The 16,564-nt window shown below is 48.8% G+C and overlaps 1 protein-coding gene across 2 annotated transcripts in view; it reads right to left on the bottom strand.

Annotated features, from left to right (window-relative positions):
* ATF6 (activating transcription factor 6) overlaps positions 1-16,564 on the bottom strand; it is a 1,839,477-nt gene that overhangs the window by 1,365,409 nt on the left and 457,504 nt on the right. For both annotated transcript variants that reach the window (XR_015309808.1, XM_086964422.1), the window contains exon 5: positions 8,155-8,287. Coding sequence is in view for 1 of the 2 variants with exons in the window: in XM_086964422.1 (XP_086820548.1) it covers positions 8,155-8,287 (133 nt within the window). In the remaining variant the exon portion in view is untranslated. The remainder of the gene's footprint in view (positions 1-8,154; positions 8,288-16,564) is intronic.

Raw genomic sequence — 16,564 nt, 5'->3', positions numbered from 1 at the left:
ATTTGAGGTCACATTTGAAGCAAGAAAAGGTGGGCTTGCAGCAGAGATCTTAGGGGAGTGAGTTCCATATCTTGGGAGCATTTCCTGAGAAGGAGAGTGCATGGGTAGTTTTCCTTTTCAGTTTAGGGGGTATGAAAATAAGTGAATTGGAGCGTTTCAGAATCCAGCCACTACCTGCTCTTGAGAGTTTGGTTGGAAGGTATTTTGAGTTTTTTGTAAAGAGAGCTTTGTGGGTAATGTGATGTATGGAATGGGACGTAGAGAACTCTAATTCTCACTCAGAAATACACCCCCCCTGGGAAAATGCCAGTGACAGTTGTTGCACTACCAGAATTGAGTAAAATGCAACTACTATTATGTTCAAAATATGTCAGACTGTGCATGGTGCAACACAATGCTGTACGATACAGGTACCAGATGAGGATTCTGAGGTAGACTACCATTCCCAGATTTTTTACAAGCTGTGATGAGTTCCAAGCCTGAAGGAGCAGCACGTGCACACCATGCGCTGCCAGCCACTGCAGTTTGCTTTAACAGCACTAGGCAGCGCTTAATGGCTTGACAGTCAGGCGCTATGCCTATAATGTGTGACAATGCATTTTAGTACGATGATGGGAAGCACCAGACTGAAATATGGACAATGATGGACAAAGGCCCTAGATACCTGCGCTCTATAGTAATACCTTACTCGCGCTCAAGGAGCTTAAGATCCGCTGGGGCTAATCTAGTTAGGGTGCCTCAAGTGCAGAGAGCCAAGTTGGGAGCCCAGTCCTTTAGTTATCTGGCGGCCATAATTTGGAATTCTTTGCCACAGAACTTGAGAGCAGAACCAATGGAAAGGATCTTTCTGAAAGGACTCAAACCCTGGCTATTCAGGACTCCAAAATGATTTTTTCTTTTTTTTAGAGTTTTATATAGAGCAAACCTGACCGGAGACATCGGGTATCAGAGCGTTACTTGAGCACCAGTTTCGTTACAGATGGACACATACATTTTTTTGGTTAGGCATGAGGAGATTAGGTGATTTGCCCAGAATCACAGGATTTTGAGTGTTGATGCCGAGACTCGAACCCGGTACCCCAGATTTGAGGTCAACCTCTCTAGACGCAAGGCTACATCCTCTCCCCAAATTGCTTAAGGTCTGCTCAGTCCTTGTTTCTTATCTGTCAGTTATGGAAACCGCACCCCCTTTCTTCCCCATTGGGAGTAACCATGCACTTTATAAATAGAAAATAAATGTATTAGTCGAACGCCTGATGCATGGTACTTGGCAGGACTGCTTTTAAACCACCACCTCCTCCTCCCGCTCTCTTGATTTAAACACCACCCTGTACTAGAAAAAAACTAGGAAATCTCAAAATGCACTATTCATTTCAATGCACTGTTCTACTGAATACTCCAAAACTATATTAATACAAGCATTGACAAAGTCTATAGATCTTGACTAGGAGAACTTTATTTGCTTTGCCAATGCTTGCTGTCATTTCCAGGAACTGCTAGAACATATACAGAAAAAGTGTAAGATGTAGACAGAGGGTCTTGCACAGGGACAGGGCAATGGGAATGAATAAATCCTGGTATGCCCTTCTCTTTACTAATCCTTACCCCAGTCCACCTTTCCGGGAACCGAGAATATTGCCTTCTGTTGTAAATTGTCGCCGTGGCCAGTACAGTCGTAAGAAACGTCCTCCATCTTACACCCGAATCGGCGGTGTGCGCCACTTCAATTGCTCTTAATGTTACCAGGTTTGCATGGCCCTGCCTTTCCAATAAAACAAGAAGTTTGCGAAAGACGTTCCTAGTCACCTTTTTCAGAAATTATCAACGGTTTGGATACAATTGTCTTTTTTTCATAAAAAAGCAAAAAGGTCTATTCGGCCTTTCATTAGGGTGCAAAGATATTTATTGAAGAGGATCATCTGGAGGAGGAGCATCCGTTAATGAAGTATTCTAGATTACTTTCTGCAGACTGCTATGCGATGCTTCAAATTTAAGAGTTTCATAAGATTCTACTTTAGAAAGCAAAATATTATGCCAAAATGTGCAACACTTGAAATAAATACTTTAAAATAATGCAGCTCTCTGAACCAACAAAAACATTGATACTAACTAACCCTACTGAATAAAGTTTTTTGTTTTATTTCTGGAAGGTTTGGGGGGGAAAAGAACAAGTTACTTACCTTCGGTAATGCTTTTTCTGGTGAATACAGTATCTGCCTGTGGATACCTCACCGTGTGAATATCCCCTGCCCCGGCAGCTTTCAGAAATTTTTCGTAGCTCTCCACGCCGACAAGGACGATCTCATAGAAGCATGGCTCCGCTGACCTCACCGGAGCCATAAGAGAGCTTCGTCAGCATGATGACGTCAGTTCCGCCCTTTTTTTCTGTGCCTTCGAGGCACATGGACGGACCGACACAAATATGTACACAACATACACAGTACACAGTATTCAAACCAACACATACAATGCAGTAAAGCAAAAAGAATAAAACACTTCCATTGAAAGTAACAGATAGAAAATATCAACATTGTAGGTAGGTATACAAGGGTGGAGAACGGGGAAGCGGGTGGGTCAGTGAGGAATCCACAGGCAGATACTGTATCCACCAGAAAAAAGCGTTACCGAAGGTAAGTAACTTGTTCTTCTGATGGATACATCTGCTAGTGGATTACTCACCTTGTGAATAGAGTCCCACAGCAGTCCCCATCCGGGAGGAGGGTGTCCACCCTCCTATACCAAAAAGTCCTGTAGGACGGAACGCGCAGAGTGACCGTCCCTCCTCACTTCGGAATCTAAGCAGTAATGTTTCGCGAAAGTGTGGAGGGAGGCCCAAGTTGCAGCTCTACAAATGTCCTCTACAGGAACACCTCTAGACAAGGCAGATGTTGAAGACTTTGCACTGGTAGAGTGAACTCTTGTACCCTCTGGAAGGATCCTTACCAGCCAAAGAGTAACAGATCTTGATGCACAAGATAATCCATCTGGAAAGGGTACGCTTGTGCACCGCTCTGCCTTTCCTGCAGCCAGTAAAGCACACGAAGAGCTGGTCATCCACACAAAAGTCTTTATTCCTGTCGAGGTAAAAACTCACTGCCCTTTTTGGGTCCAGGTGGTGAAGCCACTCCTCCTCCTTGGAAGGGTGAGGGGGAGGATAAAAGGTAGGAAGGGTAATGGACTGCCCCAGACGGAAGGGAGTTACCACCTAAGGCAGAAAAGCAGCCCTGGTCCTGAGTACCATTCTATCAGCATGAATGGTCAAGAACAGGGGTTTCGAACTCAGAGCTTAAAGCTCACTTACCCTCCTTGCCGAGGTAATGGCAACAAGAAAAACTGTTTTAAAAGACAATAGTTTCAAGTGACACTTGTGCAAGGGCTCAAAGGGAGAACCCATCAAGAAGGTTAAGACAAGATTTAAGTCCCATTGAGGCACAATAAAGGGAGTGGGCGGAAACTTGTTAGTAAGGCCCTTAATGAACCTTAACACAATGGGCGACATGAACAAAGACAGCTGATCCGGCAAACAAATGAACGCAGACAAAGCCGTTAAATAGCCCTTCACAGTAGCCACAGCAAAGCCCTGCTGGGCTAGAGAGAGCAAACTGAAGGATGTTGGATAAGCGAGCATTTAAAGGGTCGATAGACCTCTCCCCACACCAATGGACAAATTTGGACCACCTATAGGAATAGACAGACTTGGTGGCGTGTCGCCTGGCTGATAAAATAACGTCCACCACGTCAGGCGGGAGAGAGAAAGAATTCAGGTTGCCCCATTCAATCTCCAGGCATGAGGGTGTAAGATCTGGAGATGTGGGTGTAGAACCTGCCCCTGCGACTGCAAGAGGAGGTCTGCCCTGAGAGGGAAACGGAGTGGAGGGTGCGACGAGAGGTGAAGCAGATCTGTGTACCACACCCTTCTTGGCCAATCCGGGGCGATCGATATGACTTGGGCCCGGTCTTGGCGAATCTTTCTCAGAACCCGAGGAATCAAGGGTATGGGGGGAAACGCGTAAAGAAGTTGAGAGCCCCAACTCAACTGAAACGCGTCCCCCAAAGCCCCCGCATCGGATACTGGAGACAGCAGAATGACAGGCAGTGAGCGTTCTCCTGAGTGTCAAACAGGTCCACCAGAGGGGTTCCCCACATCCGAAAGACGTAACGAACCACCTCCGGATGAAGCCTCCACTCGTGGTCGGCAGAGAACTGCCGACTGAGACTGTCTGAATGCACGTTCAGAACTCCGGCCAGATGGTTTGCCATCAGACAAATCTGATGGTCCTGAACCCATGAACAGAGACGCAGAGCCTCTCTGCAAAGACAATGCAACCCCACTTATCCCGGCTTGTTGACATACCATATCTCTGTAGTGTTATCCGTCAGGACTTGAACCGACTGACCGTGAAGGGAGGGGAGGAAGGCCTTGAGCGGCAAACGTATCGCCCGCAACTCCTGAAGGTTGATGTGATGCAACCTTTCCTTTGGAGAACAAAGGCCCTTGATCTCCAGATCCCCCACATGAGCACCGAAACCAAGAGTTGATACATCCGTTATCACTGTGGCCACCGATGGAGGTAGATGGAAGGGCTTTCCCTGAGACAGATGGCCCTCCACGCTCCACCAAGGCAGATCCGCTGCAGCTTCTCTGGAGATCCTGACTGACTCCCTGAGATCTCCATTGTGCTGATACCACTGCCTGCGGAGGCACCACTGGAGTGCCCTTATGTGCCAGAATGCATGGTTGACCAACAGAATGCAGGAAGCAAACAGACCGAGCAGACAAAGGACCTTCAGGACTTGCACGACCGCTCCATTGTAGAATAAAGGGATCATTTCCTGAATGTCTAGAACCCTTTGTGGAGGAGGGAATGCTCGACTCACAGCAGTGTCCAGTACCGCCCCTATGAACAGGTTGCACAAGGGGAAACTTGGGCACATTTATCGAGAAACCCAATTTGTACAACAGCTGGGTTGTCACTTGCAGATGATGAAGAACCTTCTCTGGCGACTCCGCTTTGAGCAGCCAGTCGTCCAGATAGGGGAAAACCGGATTCCGCTATCTCCTGAGATGGGCTGCTACCAGTGCCATCACTTTGGTGAAGACTCAAGGTGCAGTAGTAAGACCAAACGGGAGAATCGCAAACTGATAGTTTTGAGACCCTACCAAAAAACGGATATACTTCCTGTGGGACTTCAGGATTGGAATATGAAAATACGCATCCTGCAAGTCGATGGACATCATCCAGTCCTCCTGCTGCAACGCTTGCAGAACCTGCACAAGGGTGAGCCTCTTGAACCTCTCCTGCTTCAGAAAAAGGTTCAAGATCCTGAGATCTAGGATTGGACATAACCGGCCATCCTTCTTGGGTATCGGGAAATACCAGGAGTAGCATCCTGACCCCTTTCCAGCTCTGGAACCACCTCTATCGCACCTTTTTTCAATAATGTTGGGATTTCCTCAAGCAGGAGATTAAGGTGGTCCTCCGAGCAAGCCCCTTGGCAGAGAATTCCCGAAAGGGAAGAGCATAAAGATTTTCCACAAGGTCTGTGGTAACCGATTCCCAATTCCCAATCTTGCAGAAAATGGGTAAGCCGACCCCCTACAGGACCAACATGATCCAGAATGGTAGATCTAGGGCTGCTTTGCTGTGGCAAGAGGGGGGGAGGTAGAGAAGGAGGAAGAGGAGGAAGGCTGACGACCTCGTGGACGACCTCTGTTCTTGCCCCTGTAGGTCTTATACAGGGTATTTTGCTGCTGCTGAGGCTCGAAAGGACGACCTTCCAAAACCTGTGTACCTCCTGTAAGAGGAACCTTTAGACTGCGCCTGTAAGCCCAGAGACTTAGCTGTGGCTTTGCTGTCCTTGAACCTTTCTAAGGCTGCATCTGCTTTTATCCCCAAACAGCCCAGAACCATCGAAAGGGAGGTCAAGAAATGTTACCTGCACATTCGGAGAGAACTCCGATGACTTGAGCCAATCACTTCTCCTTGTGGCAACCGAAGATCCCATAATCCTGGCAACAGAGTCCGCAGTGTCCCAGCCACTCGAAAATAACCTGACGTGCAGCTGCTTGAGTGTCTGCCAAAACCTCATTAAAATTCTGTCTGTCCTCCTCAGACAATTTAGGAGCAAGCTGTTTTGCAGAGTCCATTAGAGTGTGAATGTAACGGCCCAAAAGACAGGTGGCATTTGTGGACTTCAAGGCCATACTTGCTGAGGAGAACACCTTTTTAGCTGACTGATCAAGCCTTTTCGAGTCTCTATCACCAGGGATTTGAGGATAGGCCCCAGAAGATTTCTTCAAACAGGCAGCTTGAACCACAGGCTCTCAGGAGAAGGATGAGATGCTAGGAAGTCCGGATCTCCTGGAGCCACCCTGTACCTCGCAGCAACATATTTTTATACTGCTGGAGCTGAAAAGGACTTGCGCCAAACCTCCATAACCGGCTCAGTGATGGCATCATTAAAAGGCAATAAAGGCTCTATTACAGTGGAGGGAGAATGAAGAACCTTAGTCAAAATATTGGACTTGAATTCAGCTGTTGGAAGCTGCAGGTCTAAAAGCTCCGCTGCCTTCCTTATAACTGTGTGGTAAGGAGCCACATCCCTAGAAGGAGCATCTGAAGGAGGAGAAAGATCCCATTCCAGGGACATATCAAGGCCACTTGCCTCCCTCAAATCTTCAAATAAGTCCTCTGACTCTTGAAGTTCACCTTCCTCCATTTCTTCCTCTGCACGATAACGCTGCTCCTCCAAAATCCTCTGTGCCTCCCGCCTGGACCTTATCCCTAGAACCGGCATCGGCGGAGCCAGACACAACTCCGACGGATCCGGAGCCGGCGTCGAACAAGGATCCTGAGGCGCAGCCTGGGACGAGCGAGGTCGAGCTGACGGCGTCAGAGATTAAGGGAACAGCGTTGATGTCCTCGGCGCCGGGAAATGCCAGGACTGCGCCGCTGGAAGAAATGGCATAAAGGGTGCGTGATCATAAGCCTGAGAAACCCCCAGGTTAAAGGCCATAGGACCCATGGGACCCGAAGGTGCTCCAGAGGGGTACATAGCTCTTGCAAAGACTCCATACATTGCATTTAAGTAATGTGATGGATCTTGACCCGAGCCAGGGAAAGGTTGGGTAAGCGCCCGGTACAGACTCAGGCTGAGGCATTACCAGACTCGGGCCAAGCGGCGCCGACGGTGGAGCCAATGGAGTCGACGATTCATCAGGTACTGGAGCCTCTTCCACCGGAGCCGGAGAATGAGCCGGCATCGGAGATGGAGCCGGCGTCGGAGAATGCACTGGAGAAGCTGCAGGCGAAGCCGAATGAACAGGAGAACACTGATTCGAGCCTGAGGGAGAAGGAGAGACATAGTCCTTACGACGCTGAGGAGATGGAGAAGTCGATTTCGGAGCCGCGTCCTTATCCGAGCGGCGGTGACAGCCGTGCCTCTTCTTCTTCTTATGCTTCTTTGACTTTGAAGCTTGACCAGACGTCAACTTCAAACCCGACCTCGACCTGGATCTCAACCTTAATCTTCTTCGACCTCTCTTCTCCTTTCTCATCTTCGCCATGAACAGCTTGGCCTCTCTCTCCTTTAGAGCCTTCGGGTTCATCTTGCGACAGCAAGCGCAACCCTCGATGTCGTGATCCGACGACAGGCACCAGACACAATCTTCGTGGGGATCCGTGATGGACATAGGGCCCCCGCACTCCCTACAGGCCTAAACCCTGACTTCCCCGACGACATCTTCAAGAAAGAAACAAGAGAAGTAATCCAGAAACACAATGTAGCAACAAAACAACGGAGAGTCCCAGAAAACTGTTAGCGTCGACAGCGCGGAAAAAAGGGAACTGACGTCATCACGCTGACGAGGCTCTTATGGCTCCGGTGACGTCAGCGGAGCCGCGAGCGGAGCCATGCTTCTGTGACGTTGTCCCCGTCGGCGTTGAGAGCTACGAAAAATTTCCGAATGCTGCTGGCGCAGGGGATATTCACAAGGTGAGGAATCCACTGGCAGATGTATCCATCAGAAAGGTATAATCTGACCCTCGCTAAATGTTTTACTTTCGCACCTGAGATTTACTGCAGATAAGGAAAAAACCTCCCACTCCAACACAAGGCCCTCATGATAAAAAAAAAGCATAAATCACATGATACCTGCAAATGTTGGTATTTTTCTTGAGGCTCTTTCTTCTTTCAATGGCAGTTCTGGAGTGAGACAGGGTTTGGGATGTTCCAAGTACAACGAGAGGGGGGACATCTGGGAAGTGGAAGACAAGTCGAACTCTTCCTGTGATTGAAGTAAAATTGAAAAAATAAACAATTACAATTGATTTTGAACAATTCTGATGTGATGCTGAAAGTGACATGCACAGCTATGTAGTAGAGATGGGTTAGCCACTGAAAGTTCGAGCCAAGTGTCTGGCTCATAGTTAAATCAACATCAACTTGGTCTTTCCGGACAAAAAGGAGCCAAGCTTTCATGTGGCTTCAGCCTGCCACCCAGGCTCTAACCTTATGTGCCAAGAGAAATCCTAATCCTTCGATGCAAAAAAGGAGAAGAGGGGGCTGACTGCACAATGTGAAACCTGGTATAAATCACAAAATTGTGTGATCGTAGGCAAATATTATATATCACAGAGCCTCCTTTTCTTTCAGTATCATATATGAGAGAAACTTCAAATATGTGAGCTCTGGATGTGCACTGCTAAAAAACCTTGTATTAAACTTGTTAGATTGTAATGTTGCTCTATTTACAATAGGGTCATTTGTAAAAAGTATCTCATAACAAATACCACTTAATGTAACAACATAATCTGATGTACTAAGGCACAGCTTTCCAAACTTTTTATGTTGGTGACACACTTTTTGGAGATGCATCATTTTGGGACACAGTAAGGCAGTGTAGCGATCATACCGAGAAATCCAGACCCACCTAAGGGGGGTTCAGGGGGGGGGGGGGGTAATTCGCCCCCCGGAAGAAAATTTTGAAATAAAAGTGGGCAAATGGTGCATTTTCAAGCAAATTTGAGAAAGCAGGAAGGTTACTAAAGCAATTGTGAATCAGCTCTAACAAAGACAGTGACCGGCAAAACTGGGTGTAAGGTCTGTCTGTCTCTCTCTGTCTGTCTCTCTCTGTCTCCCTCTCTCTCTGTCTCCCTCTCTCTCTGTCTCCCTCCCTCTCTCTCTCTCTGTCTCCCTCCCTCTGTCTGTCTCCCTCTCATTCCCTCTGTCTCCCCCTCATTCCCTCTGTCTCCCTCTGCCTCCCCCTCTGTCTTCCTCTCTTTCTCTTCCTCTCTCTCTGTCTCCCTCCCTCTCCCTGCCTCTGTCACCCTCTGTCTCCCCACATCTGTCTCCCTCCCTCTCCCTCCCTCCATCTGTCTCCCTTCCTCTGTCACCCTCTCATCTCTCTCCCTCCCTCTGTCTCTCTCCCTCCCTCTGTCTCTCTCCCTCCCTCCCTCTGTCACCCTCCATCTGTCTCCCTCCATCGGTCTCCCTCCATCGGTCTCCTTCCATATGTCTCCCTCCCTCTGTTGCCCTCCTCCCTCTCTCTCTGTCTCCCTCTCATTCCCTGTATCCTCCTCATTCCCTCTGCCTCCACCCTCTGCCTCCTCCCTCTGTCTCCCTCTCTCTTTCTCCCTCTCTCTCTGTCGCCCTCTCTCTCTTTCTCTGTCTCCCTCCCTCTGTCTGTCTCTCTCCCTCTCTCTGTATACCCCGCACCCCCTCCCTCTGTCTCCCTCTCTCTCTCCCACGGTTTCCCTCTCTCCCTGTCTCCCTCCCTCTGTGTCCATCTGTCTGTCTCCCTCCCTCTGTCTCCCTCTCGCTGTATACCGTGGACTCCCTCCCTCTATCTCCCTCTCTCTCTCTCTCCCACGGTTTCCCTCTCTCTCTGTCTCCATCCGTCTGTGTCCATCTGTCTGTCTCCCTCCCTCTGTCTCCCTCTCGCTGTATACCCTGGACTCCCTCCCTCTATCTCCCTCTGTATGTCTCCCTCCCTCTGAATGTCTCCCTCCCTCCGAATGTCTCCCTCCCTCCCTCTATCTCCCTCCCTCTGCCTCCCTCCCTCCCTCTGTCTCCCTCCCTCTGTCTGTCCCCCTCTGTCTGTCCCCCTCTGTCTGTCCCCCTCTGTCTGTCTCCCTCTGTCTCTGTAGTTCTGTCTCCCTCTCCCTCTGTGTCCCTCTCCCTCCCTCTCCCTCTTCCTCCCTCTCTCTGTCTCCCTCTCTCTGTCTCCCTCTCTCTGTCTCCCTCCCTCTGTCTCCGTCCCTCTGTCTCCGTCCCTCTGTCTCCCTCTCCCTCCCTGTCTCCCTCTCTGTCTCCGTCCCTCTGTCTCCCTCTCCCTCCCTCTCCCTGTCTCCCTCCCTCAATCTATGTCCCTCTATCTCTGTTCTCTGTCTCTGTCCCTTTGTCTCTGTCCCTCTGTCTCCATCCCTCTGTCTCCCTCCCTCTGTCACCCTCCGTCTGTCACCTCACCCCAGCTTCCCTGGCACACACACAGCCACACCCGAGTACTTCGCAGGTCTTTAAAAGACCATTTACTCAGTGGCATAACGAAAATTGAGCCTGCCCGCCCCCCCCTGCAGGGAACGTGGAGGGGGCCCCTCCGAACTCAATCTGTAACTGTCAGGTGGAAATGCGGTGCCGAGGGGGCCCCCTGGAGGTTGAGATTCACATGCTACTGTGATCGATTCCTATATAGAAGCTTTTGTCTGTGTCAATGACAGTGAAACCTGGATAAATATTTAATTCCATGTTTCCATTTGACATCAATGTTGTTATTTTGTGCACAGTCACTGTGTCTACTCGTGTCGCAGTTCCTTTCCTGCCTACAATGTGAGCGCTTTAAAGCTAATATTAAGCGCTAGGCACATAGATGAGTTTTCCAGAACAGCCGGCAGCATTGTGAGTCGTATCGCATACACGTAAACGTGCACTGATGGCAAATGGAAGGGGGACACGTCTTTTAAAGCCTGTGCCCGGTGTTAAGCTCTCAGATGCCTACTTCATGACACACGGGTCCAAGGGTTCCGCACTCGATAGGTGCATCTTTGTAAAGCTGCTTCCCGGGGGCTTGGGAAAACAAGTTCCATCCGTTGGATGTCTCATGCTCATCCGGATTCAACAGAATTAGCCAGGAAGGTTCTGCGTGGGGCTGCTCCAAGGGACAGGTTCGGGAGAGAGTGTGTAAATAAATTTGCAATCTTTTTAACTTTAGCTATCCCGTCAGTCTCATGTGAACAAAAACATATCACAAATAAAGAGTTCATAGATTGCTTCACCACCTTAGTAAGTCGTTCATCTTCGCAATTCTGAAAAGTTGTCAGTAAAACAGAAGGTTTTCAGCAATAGTTGTGTGTACAAAACAGTGCCAGTGCGTGCAGAGAGTCTTCGTTATTGCTCTGAGGCCTGAGTTCTGTGATAAGGGGGCTGGGTTGCTGGAGGGGGGGCTGTGTCAAGCCCCTGCATTTACTTGTTAATGAGGCTTTGTTGTGAATAGCCTGGCCCCCGTGGAGCAGAGTGTCTCGGAGCCCGCACTTTGCTGACACTCTTTCAAAGGAATGTCTCTTAATTATACCGGTGTCATGCCGCGACACACCCACCCTTTGCAGGCGACACAGTACTGTGTCGGGACACACAGTTTGGAAAGCTCTGTACTAAGGTGATACGCTTCACGTGTGAAAGAAACACACTCAACTTTCTAAAGATTAGGAATGGTCACAGAGTATCAAACATTTAGCACAAGTAAAACAAGCATTGGCATAGCCAATAGGTCTCGCCTTTGGGACATTAGAAGTGGTTAGTCCTGCAGCGAGGGTAGGAGAGGACTGAGGCAGTGTGCTCAGGTACTCTACTCGTGGAGGGTAGGGAAGAGGTAGACAAGCTTGTGAGCAGGAGCACGTAGTGGTCTTAAGCACAACTACATTAAGTCTGGGAGTTCAAACTTCTGCACGACACACCAATGCCGGTTCCTTATAGACACAGGGCACCTTTTTTTGCTATCTAGCTCCTATTTGATATCCTAGGCGGCTTGAAGTGCATATTTCTTACTACATGTAACTTGTCAGTTTTGGAGTGTCGCATATGTGCTGTGTATGTTTTATAGGAGTCCTTACTGATAACTGATGCTTAGTGAGATTGTAACAGAAGTACTTTTATAAAAAGTGGTCTGGAGAAGAAGCGTACACCTGTGTAACAAACTCCGTATTGATCTGCGCCACGGTGTGAGTGAGCACCTTCCTGCCACCGCCCTGCGGAGAAGGGGTGCGATTGCCACCGCCATGGTGTCTGTTCGAAGCAGTTCCCGGGGAGCATGAACTTAGATGCTCTGGATTGTGTACCTGCCACGCGCCGGGACTGCACAAGCCGAAGCAGTTTCACTCTCCCGAGCAGCAGCCCCTGCACAGGGGCCGAGCCTAGGCCATATAGGAGCTTGAAGTTGGAAACACAACAAAAGCGCCCTGTTTTGCCCCACCTCCCCCTACATTGATCGGATGGCATGAGTGTACATTGTGCGAGGGGATGTGGATGGGAAGGGGGGGTTCACAGGTATGGGAAATGGCAGGGCGATAATTGGGCACCATTGAGAGAGGAGGGAGGTTTATTTTTTTTTGTGCAAAATTTTATATAGTGCTGGCTAGACCCGGAGGTATCAGAGTGATTCACATGAGGATCAGGGAGATACAGGTTCCATAATTACATAGACAAGTATAGACATAGGAGAAAAGATTGGAGAACATATAGGAGAAATATAGGAGAAAATATATTGTACTAAGTTTAACATGGATTAGGCCGTTCAAAACCTAATTCAAATCATTTTGTATATCTAGAAGTAGTCAACTATGCACCCCATCTAATGAGCTGCAGTTATTCTTGGTGGGAAGACTGTGCTGAAATATTTGTCCAAAGTAAGTGGAGGAGTGTTTCTCCCCCTCCTGCAGCCTCTCCAGCAGTCCTCACTGCTGGGAGGGTTACCCCTGTGTAGTCCAGCATGTGAGAAATACCAACAGATCACAATCTTAGTAGAGGTTTCTACGCTTGATGCCCAACAAGTTGTGCGGCGCACCTGAAAGTATATGTTTCCCCATTCTTTATGTGTGAATGACCCTCCCAACGCCTGTTTCCCAGTGCCTCTGGCCCGCAATTTTCTCTTGCACATCGGGGTGGGTCAGGAGGGTGTATAATTTGTTGACAATACGCATGTCTCCATCTTTGAGTAGGGGCCATTTCTCAAGGGGAGCGAGTGTCCATCTCGCCTCTTATTGTACCTCGGGGGGGGGGGGGGGGGGGGGGGGGGAGGGGGGAGGGGTACCCAATGCTTGACCTGCAGGTACTGGAGGTGATCTGTTTCAGGGATACTATAGTTTTCAGTTGCTGAAAGGAGATGAGACCATCAGTATGTTGCCTTGCCGAAAGGGCTGTAGGGGAAGGCTGGAAGCAAAGTCTGAGTTACCAAATATGGACGTAAATGGTGTTGGGGGAGAACAGCGTTCCTTTCGAGTGGCCTCTCTAACCCAGGCTGCGAGGATAGCTCTGGTGATCGGCAAGGAGTATAGACTGCATGCTCTGTATTTCGTGTGTAGCCTAAGTACCTTCCGAAGGTGCTCTCCCATTATTGAATGCTTCTCGGTCTCTGGGAGGTGCCACTCCGCCAAGAAGTGGAGCTGTGCCGCTTGATGGTAGTGTAGATAAGGAACCTCCAGGTCCCCCTCTCCATTGGGGTGGTATATCTGATTGTGATGCATACATGGGTGTTAGCTTTCCCATACAAAGCATGGATTTCAGCATACCTGCAGGTGGTATCAACAGAAAGGCCTGGAATATAAATAGACCCCTGGGGAGTATTGGCATCTATAAGTCAGAGTCAGGAGAGGCTGTAATGCCTTTATTTGGCGATGTTTGTCCGTATATAGCATAGTAAAGTGCTGTAATTGAATCGTGGAGGCAATCTGTACTCCGAGATACAATACCGAGAATGCAGTCCATGCTAGAGAGTAGCTGGCAGCCAATTGTTCCTGCAAGGTGGGTGGCATCAATATATTGAGGGTCTGTGACTTCTGTATCTTAATGCAAAAGCCAGACACCTTCCCAAACCACTCTAGCTCCTCTAGGAAGGCTGGTGGGTATTGCAGTGGGTCGTCTAAAGCTACTAGGACAGGTTTTGCTGGGCTGTGCCATTAACATATGTGTGTGAAGAGTTTGAAGGGCTACATAGGGATAAAAAAACAACAAAGCCTCGTTAACGAGTGAATGGTCTTGAAAGACCTGTGAAGTACTCAAGTGTGGTTGTCAGCTGAAACACTGTGTGTTTGCCCGGGAAGCTGCTGGGGGTGAGACACAGGAGGGGGGAAGTAAGCGCAGCAGCGTGATGAACGCGCGAGGGGCGGGGTAGTGTTTTTAATGAAGCAGTTTCACGTCAAGTTGCGTTCTTTTCTTCGTATGTGACTGCAGTAGTAGTGGCCATTGTGAATGTACGCACTCAAGGATGTCAAGAGCCCTTATGAGGAGTGTCTGAAATTGACCTGTTTTTTTTTTGTCCCGGACGGTTGTCTTGTAGATCGCTTTCCACAGAGCAGGCTTGTGCATTCATGAAATCTAACAAGACATCATTGACATTGTTTGAAAATTAGCTTAACTCTGAACTGGTACGTCTGTATTTTTTCCACATACCGGTCCCTCTGCCCATCTTCCTCATGGTCTGGCTGTGCGCCGCTTGTCCTGCTGCAGTAGAGAGGGGGGCGTGGGGGGTAAGCGTGGCAGCGTGGTTAACGTGCGAGGGGGGAGTGAGAGCGGCAAAGCAAAACAAAAAAATTGTTGCGCACCAGCTTCCTTCAACTCTGGGTCAGTCGCTCCATGCACTTTTTAAAGTGAAAGCACGCCAGAGTTGAAGGAAGCTGGCGTGAACAAGATGGCGGCGGACTGTCCACTGTCCCACGGACCCGCGCATGCAGTTTGCTATGGACAGATGGCGAGAGCAGCTATCTTTGTCCATGCAGGGGCGTGCATGAGCCCACGGTGGAGAATTGATTCCAAAAGGTCCTCTGGCGAGAGTGGCGCATGTGCTGCTTTCGCCAGGCGAGACCTCATAAAAAGCAGAGTTACACCCCAAGACAGTCTAAACAGAGAATATCATAGCATGCAGTGGTCTCATCCAAACGGAATGTATGTACTATGTAGTTATTATGTTTTTTATTTGGCATTCAGAGTAACTGCTCCAGAGCATGTTAGAACCAAGGAAGCTAAAAGAGGGGGTGAATGAAAGAGGGTGCCAAGCAGCTTGGCTTTTAAAAAACATTTAAAAGATACTCAAACCCCATGGAGCGTTCACACTCAGGACCTCATACCATGACCTAAAAGCGAGAGCATCTTAACTGTCTTTTTAAAGGCTGATATTTTCTCCGTTTTTCACAAATAGGTGGTTATATTTATTATACTACCCAGCCGTATGAAACAAAACAAAAAAGGCAAGGCTTAAGTTCTTGCTTTGTTAAAGAGAGAGGGCATGGCAAGGAAATATAAGTTGACCAAAGGCTGGAAAGTGGAGCATGAATACGTCTAAAACCTGAGCGGAGATCATCTAACAAAGCCCCGATTGGTGTGTATTTTGTCGGGGATTGTTCGCAAAGTGGGACTAAGTCTGGGGAACTTTTTTCCCTCTTCTGTGGATTGCCCTTTAAACTACACTGACAAGTCACTGGTATTTCAATAAGTTCTTAAACTGAATCATTTTGCTGCCCAGTAGGCACATTAGTCAAAGCAAGAATGGAGGCATACGTGCAAAAGGCAACCTGTTGACACACTGCGCCGAGAACGTTAAAGGTAATGAGGCATTTTTTCAGCCCAGGTTTTTATCAGACTGCCTCTGCTGCAGTAGCTATAGGACTTTAAAGATACAAATTAATGCATTTAGTAAGTTTTAAGTAGTAATGTGCCAATTTTTCCAAAGGATTTACATGCTATGCAAGTGGGTTTTCAAATGTACCCACATAGTCAGCCAGGTTGGGCGGGGCTGGACTCCTGTGACCTCCCGGAGGAGGAGTGGCTGCTGCACTCTAAAGTGAGCTTTGACTGCTTGGGCGGCTCTCTCGGGCCAGCCAAATAGTCATGCGTTTTACATGTTCCCCACCAGGCTGCATTACACAGCCTGGTGGGGAACATGCCCAGCCTCCCATTCCCCAGCGGAGGGTCGAGCTACGGCGATCAGACCAATCACAGTAACGCATTGCAGCGTTGTGATTGGCCCAAGGAAGGGAGCCTGTATGCCTCCTGTTTCCGGCCACAGAGAGACGACGAGGGATGATGGAGGAGAGACAACTAGACTCGAGACGCGGCAAGGAGGCAAGTGTTCTTTTATTTTGTACCCCCCCATTACTCCGCCGCCCTCCACTCTCGTTCCTTGCCAGCCGCTAATGCTAAATTATGTTGAAGTGGGAACTCTTCTGAGCGACAGGTAATAAGTAGAGAACCCTTTTGAGTTCGCTCTTCCCACCCCTTCATGTAATCACTACTTTAAGGGTTTTAAATGTTGCTGGGAGAATGTGGAACATGACAAACACTGACCATTTTGGACACC

This window comes from Lissotriton vulgaris, chromosome 1_1, assembly GCF_964263255.1.
Source record: "Lissotriton vulgaris chromosome 1_1, aLisVul1.2, whole genome shotgun sequence".
In the NCBI taxonomy this organism is placed as follows: domain Eukaryota; kingdom Metazoa; phylum Chordata; class Amphibia; order Caudata; family Salamandridae; genus Lissotriton; species Lissotriton vulgaris.
This window is presented reverse-complemented; position numbering and strand designations above follow the sequence as displayed.